We start from the raw sequence: 13,055 nt of genomic DNA, 5'->3' as shown, positions 1-13,055 counted from the left end.
ACCTTATTCATGTTGGCATGCATTGATGATAAGAGTGATAATAACGTACTTTGTATTGGGGGTACAAGTACACAGGGTACACGTGCACAAAGTATGGCAACAACAACTGAACAACAATATTGAACTACTGATAACGTTACATGTACCCGGTCGTGTCCCCATCAAATCGGCCTTTGAACTTCATTTTTTTTGGAAGTGGACACCTTTAATAGCAACATCTGTCAGAACATCAACATTGCCTCAAAACTTTTTTAAAACGTACAAGAAAACAAATTGTCCAAAATATCTTTCTACCACATGTATCGTTATTACTAATATGAAAATCATTATTCTGGGGACAACTATGCCAATAATCATTGAGGGAGAAATTCTGCTATCTCTGACCCTACCCACCCCTTATTCATGTTGGCATGGATGCAAGTGATATGAATGAACTTTGTATTGCTCCACAAGTGGGTACGAAGTAAGGTATCCTTATAAAAAAAACTGAGTTAATCATGATTTTTGAATTTTTTCATGAACTGAGATATGAGTTGTGTGGGCGAACCAAGCAACTAGTTTTAGCAGGACCCTCCAATGTTTGCAGTCGTGGCTGCAACAGGAAATCCTTGTTTGACATACGTCACAAAACAAACCCCGGCATGTTATCCTTGCTCAACCAGTTCTGGGTACTCGAAGAAGTATTGCGTCACCTGGATCCGTGATCTCTTGTTCATAGCAAAGGATTATTCAAAGTTTGGACTTTGATATGTGAATGACTTGTTCTTGTATTTCTCTTTCAGCCTTTTGTTGTTGCCTGGTGTTCCCATGCACCCGGTGGGCAATTGCGAAAAGACTGCTACCTAACATCCTGCGTTTGCTTATTGATTAGCTCGTACAAAATAATCGTACCCGGGTCTTTGGCTGGAATCTCTTTATAGTGATAAACATATAAATTTGTGAAGGATCCGTAAACAGCTTCAGTGAAATCAGAAAGAAAGCTCCCGTGTAAGCCCAGTCAGGAAGAACCACACAGATCATTTAGCAAAATAAATCTACATTTATTTTTTGAATGAGAAAATTATCTTAGTCCATTCAGGGCTAAGCAATTGTTTAGGAAATGCTACCCACAATCTCATGAATTATCAGTGCTGTGATCTTGGCATGAAACAAATTGTACCAGGTGAACCTATCAATAAGATTCATTTTAGGCACAGAAGCATTATGACACTTCAAAGCACCTTACCTTAGGGTAGAAGTGAGGTATGGTCAGCTACCAGTATATATTTTAAGCTATTTAATGGGTGTATTCTTTTACAATATAGTAATTAATCTAATACCAAGGGTATAATGTCCTTGGTACATTGTGATACTAAAATTTTAAAGTCATTTGTCATATTCATGTATCTGTATCTATAATCCTGATACAATAAAGTGCGAAATAAACTGAAACTGAATAATACTGCCACTTTAGGTAAAGATAAACATTTGGACAATCAATTTCTAATATAAATCCAGAGACAACACACAGTATATCTAAGGATTTCAACTGTACATTTCTATTGCAACAAACAGATTAATCTGTGACATACATTATGCCTAACCTGACATTTCATACAATATCTAGATAATTTTGTACATAACAGACTGAGAATTCATCATCTTGGTATGAGTTATGCTTGGCCTATTGCAAACTAAGATATATGTGCTGTCAGTATTAGCACACACACACACACACACAAACACACCTAACCAATACCCCCAGCCTGTTAGAACTATGATCTTTGGTCTTTAAAAAAATATGACAAAAGTCATCACAAAAGTTGAAGTTTAGATGTTGACAAAAATTAAGCATTGCCAGCCCGGTTTAAAAAACATCACAATAATGGATGTAGCTACAAGCAGCAGGAACCAAAGGCAAAGCAGTCAATGCTGGTTTTCAGGCCTATATAATGTGGCCTTGACTTTGATCTAAAGTTCCTCATCAGATATTTTTGAAAACCCTTTCTTTCCTGTTTTTCCAGCTCTTCTCCTTCCTTGTCCTGACTCTTCCAGTATTCTGGAGATGTAGGCATCTTGTTGTTGCTGTATCTCCAGGTCTTCCATCTGTGCCTTGTGTGCCTGAATGTAACAAGTTAGACATTTCATTTTAACTTACCACTGCCACCTGCAACATTCAATAAGTTGTATCCTCACTCACTCTCTTCTCCAGCACGTTGACATTGTACTACTACTAGTACCCGTACTAGTACCCGGTCGTGTTCCTACCACATCGGCCTTTGGACATCATTTTTTGGCAGTGGACAGAAACATCTTTGTCAGAACATCAACATTGCTTCAAAACTTCTTTTAAAAAATATGTTCGAAAAACAAATTGTTCAAAATAACTTTCTACCACAGGTGTTACTTATATGAAAATTATCCTTCTATGATTACATACCTGTTTCTGTTTGGTGAGTCTCTGTTTGAGGTCGTTTATCCGTAGATCTTTAACATTCAGGATATCCTCTTGTAGCTCACACTGTGCTACCACCTCTGTGGAATAAACAACAACATTAGCCATCATCGTCAGGGATTCATGGACACATCATGTGCAGGTGAAGATGTGAATTGAGTATATGCTCTGACCTCAAGCACCTTATATGAATTTGTGTGCAAAATGTCATTTTTACACAGTCATACACTGGGAATGTGGACACCCTACTCCCCAAAGCACCTCTTTGACAAAGACAGAGCATGATTTTCAGGCATAACATAGAGAAAGGAAGGAAGGAAGGAAATAACGAAGATGTGCCCCCTATATTGATGAATGCAGAAGTGATAATGTACAGTGTACATGTACATATATGTACATGTGACTAGTGAGTGTAGAATTTTGGCCAAGTTCAGTTACAAATGTGTACATGTACCTGGTACCTGCTTACCTGAGCACTTGTCCTTTAGCTGACTGGCCTGATGGGATTCCCTCTGTGCTTTACTTTTCATCATACCCAATCTGTAAATCAAAATTTTGTGAATAATTTTCTGTTTACATCTCTTTTTAGTCATCTATTTCAAAATTGAAGCAAAGATTATGCTTTTGAAGTTTTTTATGAATAAACTAGTTTTGATTGATTTATTGATTGATTGAAGTTTGTATTACAATATTGGGAAAAATTAAACTGTAAGTTTTAAGCAAAAGCTGTTGGCACAACTGCTTACGCATTTTCAAAAGACAGATTTCTCCCTTTCAAGCTGCTTGCTGAGGACATCTATCTCTCCCAGTGCAAACTGCAGCTTCTCTGATTCAGATGACAGCTTTGCCTTTGTCTTCATGTGCTCCTCTCTCTCAAACTACAAATAAAAACAACAGGAAAGATAATGATTGTAAGTAATTTGTAACCCACTACCCATTCTACAACAACACGTTGTCAATGACTTCGTAATGGCTACCAGAAGTTCATCAGCAAATATAGCAGGATGTCATGCCTTTGTTGTCTTCTTTTTAACGGTTATGTGCTGCATAATTTAGCTGTAATCATATATAATATATACTTCAGTAATATATATATATATATATATATATAACTCAAGCAAGAATATGTTTAAGATTTTTAATGGTAATTTTTCTCACCTGTAACTCCAAGAAAAGCAGACAGGCGCTAGGCACCTGCTTGACGGCTTCTCTGTATAACCAACCTTTTATATCTGTATTGCTAACCCTCCCTGTGTCATTGCCAATTAGAACAAGGTTTAATAGGGGGAAGGTTATGTGCTGCATAATTAGCTGTAATCATATATAATATATACTTCAGTAATATATATATATATATATAACTCAAGCAAGAATATGTTTAAGATTTTTAATGGTAATTTTTCTCACCTGTAACTCCCTCTGCACAGCCTCAAACTGCTCTTTACTCACCCATCCCTCTTTTGTTCTTAACTGCAAGACAGATGCACACATTGTTCTACAAATATGCTATAACTTTCCAATTCCACAATGTTCCACACAAAAGAAGCCCTATCGTTGTCATTTCGCAACTTCTATCACAAATTTAATCCTTATCGAACGCTACGGAGTCTCTAGAGTCCTCACCTCTTGTCTAAGTTTGTCCTGTTGATCTTGTAAAACCGCAATCAAGTCTTGAAGCTGTCGATGAACCAGTATGTGACTTCCAACTTTAGGAGTAGACGCCATTTTGAATTCCCGCTGAAAGCGCGCGAGAAATAGGGCAATCCCATTCGGGTTGATAGGGGCGCATATCCACATTAGCTAGTGGACTTGAAAGAAAATCGTCATTGCAATTTTAGAAAAAAAAGTAGAAATAGTCAGACTTCTGAATTTTTTCTTATATCCCCAAAAGAATGACAGAAGAAATTGTTTAGGTTCCATTTACCTCCTAACAAAGAGATTAATCCCCCCCCCCACCATCAGAAATACTGGTGTTACCCCAAACGGTCAAAGGTAGACCTTCAAGCAGATGTAGGGTCGTGCGTTCACACTTTTGCGCGAACTTTGTACGTCTTTTTGTTGGTTCCTGCATTTGGGAGAGACGGCAGAATAAAACGCGGGCCACATGGGTGTCAGCCCTTATTTTCATCCCTTTTGTGACGCGGTCATAACACACGTTGATTAATTTAACGGTTACACACGTTAATTTGCTAAAGATCGTATAACGTCACATTGATCCTTCATTTATTGGACATCGCGTATGAAGAAGACATCACAAAAGACCTTGAAGACATTCACACTGATTCCCGCCATCAGGATCTACTAGCTGACAGTCAAAGAAAAAATCGGAGTGGAACTTGAACTTCGGCTGACATGACACAACCTCAATTCACACCACTGAGGCATTTCAATGATCACACCAAAACAGACTACTTACAGAATCAGGCACGACGTAACAACATTTTGATTCATGGCATCATACTGTACGACTTATCATCAACAGCTGTATATCCGTGTATTGTTTTCCATATGTGATTTCCTAGCATATAAAATAACTTAACGTTACATATTTGACGCGAATCTAAGAGTTCTACTTTTGTGAAGGACAGTTTTAAAAGGTAGACTGATAGACTACAAGAGAATTTATAGCTTCCGAAATCTTCAGCCCAAATGGATTTATTTCTCCAGCTTTACTCTGGACTCCTTATTCATGGTACGAATGATAGATGCCTTACAGAGAGACGTTTGTTGTCGGATTACGTTTCTGACTAGTGTGTTGGGGAGTGGTGTGTGGCAGGCAGCAGGACAGGGCTGGGTGGAGGATGGAGAGTGGTGATGTTTCCTTCGGGACTCCAGTTCCCATTTGGATACGGGAAGCCACACGCGGGCAGCGCCCAGATGGGAGTTGGGCGGAAGACTTTATTTTCCCTCATGGATTTTGGATAACGCTGTTTGGCTCTGGTGCTCTTCGATGTAGACAGACGTATCTGGTTGGAGTCCATCACAATAGGTCCACTGCATGGATACCCTACAAGGTGGTAACAGGTTAACAAGTTCGCTCCAGAAATGATGGTATGTCCGCCAGTTTGTAAACGCAATCTCATGAGCATCCGAGAATACATATATTTAATACAGCTTCTGCCTTGACTTGATGTACAAGGCGAATGTTGAAAAGAGTTCTTTTTCCATGAGTGTCGACGTCATTGTCTTATAAAAAAAATCTTACATGAGGGTCTGCATGCCCTTTTTCGTTAACCGTTATGGGCTATTTTAATTTACCGTTAATCGTTGCCGACCCGCTCTAATTCAACGTTAAGCGTTATCAGTATATTCCTCGTGAAGCGTTATTGGCCGTTTTAATTCAACGTAAAACGTTAGTTGTCATCCTAAATTCATCGTTAAGCGTTAATGAATAATTCTTCGTTACGCCTAATTTTGCCTTTCAAAGTGCAGGAAAATGCGTCTTTGAAGGTTTAAAAATACAAAATTTCCCGGGGGCGAATGCCCCCGGACCCCCCTACATTGCTCACGCCTTTGGCGCTCGACTCGCGCTTCTGCGCTCGGTCCCTTCGGCTCTAGCCAGAAACAGTTTTCCCGTCAATTTCCGAAAGTTTGCGGAGATTTACAGAATTTTTTTAACGAATCCGTCAACCTTGACAGGCAAATTAACAAAAATCTTGAGTAAAATATGAAAATATCAGAAGGACCAACAAACACTCTCAACACCATGATTTGCCTCTCTAAATGCGGGAAATTGCGTTTTTGAAGGCTTAAAAATCCTAAATTTCCTGGGGGAGCATTCCCCCGGACCCCCCTAGATTAATCCATCGGTAAAACTGGGCAGACTGAAAAAATACAAGCTGACCGACGTCGACTCGGACTCCCCTTTATTTGTGGACGCACTCGGGGACTAGGGCAGGTGGGAAACACAGGGAACACATACCTTTAATGCATGCTTCATTACATGTAAGGTATACGTAATTTTGTCAGTGATCACCTTTTCTCACAAAGCGAGATACCAAATCCAGTGCAGCTCGAAAAAAAAGCCTGTCAATTTACCGTTAATCGTTGCCGACCGTCCTGAATTTACCGTTAAGCGTTATCGGCCCTGCTGAATTTACCGTTAACCGTTGCCAGGACCCCCCCATGCAGACCCTCTTACATTGCCGCATCGCTACAATCCTAGGTAAAGTCATGTGATTACTTTGCTGTCCCTCCCCAGCCAAATTAGATGCCAACGTTACATATTTTTTCTGCCTACCTCTATCTCCATACACCGCTTGATAGGCGCCTGCGTCACTTCCGGTCAGTAGTCGGGCACCTGCCAATACCCTGTGATAGAAGATCATTTCATCATTTCAGATCATCACAGTATGTTCTTTTGGACATATCCACAGCAAGTTGACAGTACAGTAATGTACCGACTTCATGAGAAAGAAGGGCAACAAACATATTACGAGGAAAACCATTCAATGTGAATAATACAACTGTAACGTTAACGTTACATGTTTAGAGCACAAAGGCCTTTATACACTAGATGCGAACGAACTTTGCGAATCGAATTGTGGGCATGGATACAAGTAACCGTTCGCCTAAGTAGTATGTAATACGTACTTACTTCCATCCGTCGATCCTCGACAAGTGGATTGATAGAGAATGAATATATGTGATGGTACTTACGCCGTGACATCCAGATCTCGAAATGCCTTGGCGAACGGGTTGTTCTTGATCTTCAGACGTGTGACCTTGTGGTTCTGATACGCCGTCACCGCCACGAAGGCTGTTTCGTCGAACTGGAAGGTATGCCTGTGGTCACCGTGATGACCCTGGGCCTTCTTTTTTGTTTCTTGGCGCACGATGATAATGTTTGTCTGGTACTTGTGCATCGAGTGGAGAAGGAACTGGTGAAAAAGAAGCGTTGTTTAAAATATTTCTGACTTTTCTTCTTTCCTGAACGTAAAATCTTACAATGCGGAGCAAAGATTCAGAATTAAAGAAAGGATGGATAAAAGGCTGGATATCGACATCAGTTGTTTCTTCCCCGTCTAAACAGGCTATCATTCTTGGAGCTATGCATGAAGAAGGTAAAATATGTAAAAATCACAACACATGTACTTGACACATTGTAGTCGACAATAATCCTAATTATAAGTTCATATGAGAAACCGTTGATTTGTCACGTCCAGGTGGCTATATCTATAACTTTTGCCTATCAAGTGCATGAAGACCAAGAAAAGCACCCACGTTGCCATCAACACTGTCTTTACTGTTGGTGATCTTGGCCTTGGCGAAGGACGACAGTTCCCATCCAGGCTGACCCTATGGCCGGGGAGTTGGGGTGTTCGTACGGAGGATTGGAGAACTGCAGACAAAATAATCGGTAAAGATATTTCACTGATTAATGCATTGCACACCTGCAGCTCAGCTATATAAAGGACGCACTTTTTGAAAGGCTGATACATACGCTGAATTCTGCTGGTCCCGTTGTGACCCAGGCGGTCTTAGTGAATTTGTGACGGTGTCTGTCAGCTGGAACTACATCCAGGTACACCCTGTATGTGGCGGTGGGATCCAGACCGCCGATAGTCACCATCACGGGTGGGAACATCCGTCTGACACATACAGAAAGTACACAATTAGAAACGTTTTAAGTAGCGGTTAATTGAAAGATAACAAGCAAGCAATGTTTCCTCATAATACGGCTGGGAACAGATTCTTTATGCATGCGCAACGAAACAAGGCAAAGTACCAAGATATGTTGAAGTTACAAAGCACCAGCCTGTATCACTGGGATGGTGTGTATGCGTATGCGTGTGTGTGCGTATGTATGAAATTGGCTATCCAGCTCTCTATTTAGTGGTCATCATCTTCTCTCTTTCCGTGTTTTTAGAAGGTGAGTATATCTACACTGTGGTCAGTCTTTTCCTAACGTTAACATCGCTTTTTTTATTTAGTCTTCTCGCCTTGTTTTTTAACGACGCCATAAGTGCTCGTTAGTCTACAGACACTTGTAATCATCGCTTCAAACGAAAGAATACGTCTTGAATCTAGTGCATTCATCCATACAATACTTTCCACACAAACATCATCCACAGGCCAGTTAGGTGACAGGAATGACGTTTTTCTTGCTGTACGTTGAAACGCGCCATAAATGAGCCGACCACAGTCAATAGACAGTCATTAAAGCTTTAAATAGAGTCATAATTGCGAGAATACCGAAGAGGTTCTCACCCATACTGCACATACTGTACAATGGTGGCCGCTGACAAACATCACTTCATGTTAATGAAAAAATCACCGCAATTTGCACGGTATTGAGTGGAACTTATATTCAACATTCAAAACATCTGGAGCCTGCGTCATCTATGGAATGAGCAATTGGCAAATCGCCGTATCGAGAAAGTTATTATTCACAAGCCTCTAGCTAAGACTTCACCGTGTGGCAAATAAAAACTGAAGAACAAATGCAACAACTTAGAAAATCTACATTCCATAGACCTAGAGGTTATATAAAGCGTTTTCCCAACACTTGAACTTTCTTTCCTTAGCTTAGGGCATCTGTAATTGGGTGAGCAATTACAGTAACTACGCATACCTGTCCTTGGTGCTGAACCGCCGATACCTGATTAGGTTTTACTTGGCCCTTATACTTTTTTGCAATTTTCATAGGCTATACGTTTTTCAAGAAGCAGCGTGCCTTACTGTTAAAGCTTTCTATTCTCAATAAATTGTTATTGGAAGTTGCTAATTCGTATGTTTGTGTACGTATTAGTCATATCGCCTTCGAAACTGTGCAAGAAATACGTTGATACAGAAAAGTAACACTATATAGTTGTTAAAATCTCCCACCTGCCAGCCCTGTTGAGAATCATCTCCGTGCCACATTCCTGGAACTTCCGCCACAAACCGGCCTTTTCCAGCGACACCGTCACGCCGTCGGTAGTCTTGGCGATGGGCAAGTCGTCGTCCTGGCAGCCGTCCGTTTCAGTTGACTCATGTGGCGAAGACCTGTCTGCCTCTCCAGGGTACGGAAAAATGTTGCCTTGAAACTCGTCTCTTTCTGCCGCCTCTTCACCAGTCCTCAGCAGTGTTGGTGGCGCAGGGTGACCGCACGGTGGGCCCAGTGGTCGGTGACCGGCCGGGACAGCCAAGTTAACGCTGTGGGGCCCTGACGAACTCACTCCACGGGAGGCAGCAGCATCAAACACCGGAGAAAGTTCTTCATTATCGTTTTCACTCGTTTTATCTGGATCAGCCGCAAGGAGAGCTTCCATGGAAAATGCTTTTGCCCTCTCTGATAGAGACATCGTCGTCACGTACTATCAATTGAACCTCCTGCCAAGAAGGCAATAGTAAGGATCACTACAACCAATATTAAGTCGACGAAAGATGACTGGCTCTCACCTGCACGCTATATTGATGCTGTTGTTTGTAACATGGATACTCAAAAGGCTGCCTGGAACTCTAAAAATGACGGATGGACGTCATGCGCCAACAATAGGCTTTTCTTCCAGCCTGGGAAGCGATGAGAGCCTGGCGCAGACTATGGCAGAAATGCAATCAGCGCACCTTTTGTATGACAGAAGTGATACTTCTCTTTCATATCAAAAGGGAAACGCACCACATAGAATCTGCTAAAATATTCAATACAATCCGAATCTACGACATACGTGATACGATGCCAATTTCTATTAACGTGTTTCTGACAGAATCAGCAAAGAACAGACAGTTGATTCCTTTTGTCACCTCATAGTTGTTTGGATTAGCCACAGCTTAATTGATTATTCGCTGAGAAAACTGCAACTGCATAGAATTCTTACAAAATTCATGCAAATCGTAGTAAAAATAAAAAATTGACTTAAAACGTACGATGTACGAATAATGTTCACAGCTATACATGTACACAGCAATACACAAAAGCCAACTGTTCCAGTAGCATGGATTATGTAATGCAATGGCAGAGTGATAACAAAATTATTACATGTACCAGCATCTTTGTGTAGAAACACAAGTAAAAAAACATCACCACAAATTGTTGACTAACTGACTAAATTGTGCTTCTAGTCCCCACCCAACTACCAGGACCAATCTCGGGAGCGAGTCAGTTAGCCCATGGCAACAAGAGATTGTGTAATATGTAACACAGGCTAGCTGTTATCTAGCCTGAGAAATAAATTTCTACCAAGAAAACCATAGAAGGAAGAATACATTTAAAATACTAAGCTAAAACTTAACGTACAAAGTACACTGTCATTAACAGCCCTGCTGTTATTGATGGACATTAATAATTTCTGAACTTGTCAAAATGAGTTCTATATTTTCCATCTTTAATATAGTTTGGCACAACAGCTAGTCATTGAAAATATCAGTCCTTTAACCTTAAGTATCTGATCCAGAGATATTTCTATTCAACATACATTGTATCTCAGTTTGGTTAGTGTTGCTCTTAAGAGATGATGATACATTTGAAACTTTGATAAGGCTGTCTGAAACTGTTTAAACATTTCTGAGATGCATGAGATACATCCTCATATAGCCTATTATACACTGCCATAATTTGACAACTGTCTGTATCTGTCTTTGGAACTCTTGGTGCCCTTGTAGGCCGAGTAACTGAACCCAACTCCCAACAGGAGGAACACTACAAACAGCACAATCAACAGAGCATATGCTGTCAGGGATAATTTGGACTGGATAATCGGTGCCTCTGATGGGATGAGGTTGGTTGTGTTGAGCATGAATCCCAGGGCCCAGCCAAGGTTGGTCTCTTTCACCTGGGTAAATGGGTAAATACAGAAGTGAATTGATAGAAAGCCTACAAATGTACTACAAATAGATGGTCATACAGTTTGCATGTTCAATGAGGAAATTCAAAGCTTGAGTGTCCAAGTTTGAGTTACTGAAGGGATGTGTTCTCCTAGTCCAAGCAGATGTAGTCCAAGTATTAGTATTTCCAGTGATCAGTATTTTTTTCTCTCTCTCATTGCCTTCCCTTACAAGCAGAACACTAGAAGGTACATGTATAAGAAACTGGACCCTACATCTGCTTGGAGATTTTTTGACCAGTATCACAGCCATTTACTTAAATTTATGTATAACATAGATATCAAATCTAAAACATCACTACTACTCACAGCTATATTACAGCACAACTTTACATTTCCAACCTACACAAATGTTTCACCTGATTTATAAAGGTAACGTTCCAGGTGTCCTTTTCAAAGCCATAGCCCTTTACTAACAGGGTGTAGATGTACTGGGCATCCAGGCAGTAGAGGGCCAGCTGATCTAACAATGGACCTGGGATGCTTTGCACCTGCAAGAATGGGAAAAACACATTGAACAGTAGACAGGTAAATTGATAGATTTCATCACAAATGACACAAAATTCTTTGTGGCAATTATGCTTACAGTAAATTCAACCAGACATTTCACTACGAAATACAGTATTCCAGTTCAATTAAAAAATAACAGCTGATTATGCATATAGGAAATGGCATGCAGGCTTCCTCTCTCCACTCCTTATCAATTACACTACATTGTGACTGCAACATACTAAAATGTCAACATTCAACATTGGGCTTTCCTACCTCCTTCCATGTCTTACTACAGTAGGTGTTAACATTTGTGTTGAACTCTGAGATGGAAAAGTTGCCAGGTCTTGTTAGGTTCAGGAAATCCACAACATAGTAAAAGAAGCTGAAAGCCTGAGGAGAAAAAATGGGAACATTTGCAGATAGTGTGCAAACCTACTATATCATTAGGTGTATTGTTACTGTTGTTATTAGGTGGATCAGCTACTTTTTCCTTGCAGCCAAGGGCTAGGAGGACCTAACAATTGGTGGGGCTGGATTGCAACATTTTGCAACTAGTATGATATAACCAAGGTGATAGAAGCTCCTTGATATAACAAATGAGTAACCTGAAAGTTTCCATGCAGGCTTGGCTGGTATACACCATTGAATGAGCATGATGCATAATCACACGGCTCAGAAAAGTTGAATAGCTTGTCCACATGTGCCACACAGCCTGCATAGCTACTGCTTCCAACCATTGTAAAGTTTGTTTCCGCTACATCCAGGTGGTCTGGAAAGGTGACCTCTGACCCCCAGGTGAGAAGAGCCTGTTTGCCCTGACTACAGGGTGCCTCAAACAGGTATGAGGCAGGGAAGGTGTGGTTGTATCCTGAGGGTGCACAAGGGTTTTCCACTTCACTGGTGTAATTGCCTGCCTAGAGAAGGAACATAACGTTAAATTCGGTAAATGTGTGTGTGCTATTAGAACTCTGTAAAGTAAAAAAAAATAAAAATTTTGTTGCAAAAGTTTTGTTGCAACAAATGCAAGCCACAGCCAATTCCTATTATATTTCTATTTCCATGTCTTCTTCATCACCATGAATTAGTTACTCATCAAAGGTTACATTATTTTTGAAGATGACATGTGAGATCATCCATGCTTAAGTTATGAATGACTGAATTGGAAAGCAGTAACAAACTGCAAATAAACTCAACAACACTCTCTAGGAGTTTTAGAGGGAATACTTGTTGAACATGTCTTACCACAACAAGGTTTGCAAAAAACCTCCGTTCAGCCTCCACTCTTCCATAGCACAGGAAACTATGGGCATACACGTGGTAGTCCA

At 40.5% G+C, this 13,055-nt stretch overlaps 3 protein-coding genes across 3 annotated transcripts in view; all 3 read right to left on the bottom strand.

Annotated features, from left to right (window-relative positions):
* Positions 1-525: 525 nt before the first annotated feature.
* Positions 526-4,180, bottom strand: LOC109478614 (spermatogenesis-associated protein 24-like). Its single transcript, XM_019780286.1, is given in 7 exon segments — positions 526-2,100; positions 2,420-2,514; positions 2,904-2,974; positions 3,181-3,194; positions 3,196-3,312; positions 3,842-3,904; positions 4,058-4,180. Coding segments are annotated over 7 exon segments (612 nt in total). The 5' UTR covers positions 4,160-4,180; the 3' UTR covers positions 526-1,950.
* Positions 4,181-4,968: 788 nt separating this feature from the next.
* Positions 4,969-9,842, bottom strand: LOC109478471 (T-box transcription factor TBX10-like). The gene is given in 7 exon segments (XM_019780007.1): positions 4,969-5,441; positions 6,675-6,745; positions 7,094-7,314; positions 7,658-7,709; positions 7,711-7,775; positions 7,878-8,025; positions 9,263-9,842. Coding segments are annotated over 7 exon segments (1,275 nt in total). The 5' UTR covers positions 9,721-9,842; the 3' UTR covers positions 4,969-5,181.
* Positions 9,843-10,344: 502 nt separating this feature from the next.
* Positions 10,345-13,055, bottom strand: part of LOC109478425 (ectonucleoside triphosphate diphosphohydrolase 2-like) — a 5,164-nt gene continuing 2,453 nt past the window's right edge. Inside the window, exons 6-10 of the mRNA XM_019779956.1 lie at positions 12,973-13,054; positions 12,336-12,644; positions 12,004-12,120; positions 11,598-11,729; positions 10,345-11,187 (exon numbers count right to left, since the gene is read on the bottom strand). Coding sequence (XP_019635515.1) covers positions 10,954-11,187; positions 11,598-11,729; positions 12,004-12,120; positions 12,336-12,644; positions 12,973-13,054 — 874 coding nt within the window. The 3' untranslated portion in view covers positions 10,345-10,953. The remainder of the gene's footprint in view (positions 11,188-11,597; positions 11,730-12,003; positions 12,121-12,335; positions 12,645-12,972; position 13,055) is intronic.

The sequence above is a fragment of the Branchiostoma belcheri genome, unplaced genomic scaffold, assembly GCF_001625305.1.
Source record: "Branchiostoma belcheri isolate BF01 breed outbred unplaced genomic scaffold, Haploidv18h27 scaffold44, whole genome shotgun sequence".
Classification (NCBI taxonomy): domain Eukaryota; kingdom Metazoa; phylum Chordata; class Leptocardii; order Amphioxiformes; family Branchiostomatidae; genus Branchiostoma; species Branchiostoma belcheri.
Note: the sequence above shows the minus strand (reverse complement) of the source record. Positions and strands in the feature narration are given on the sequence as shown.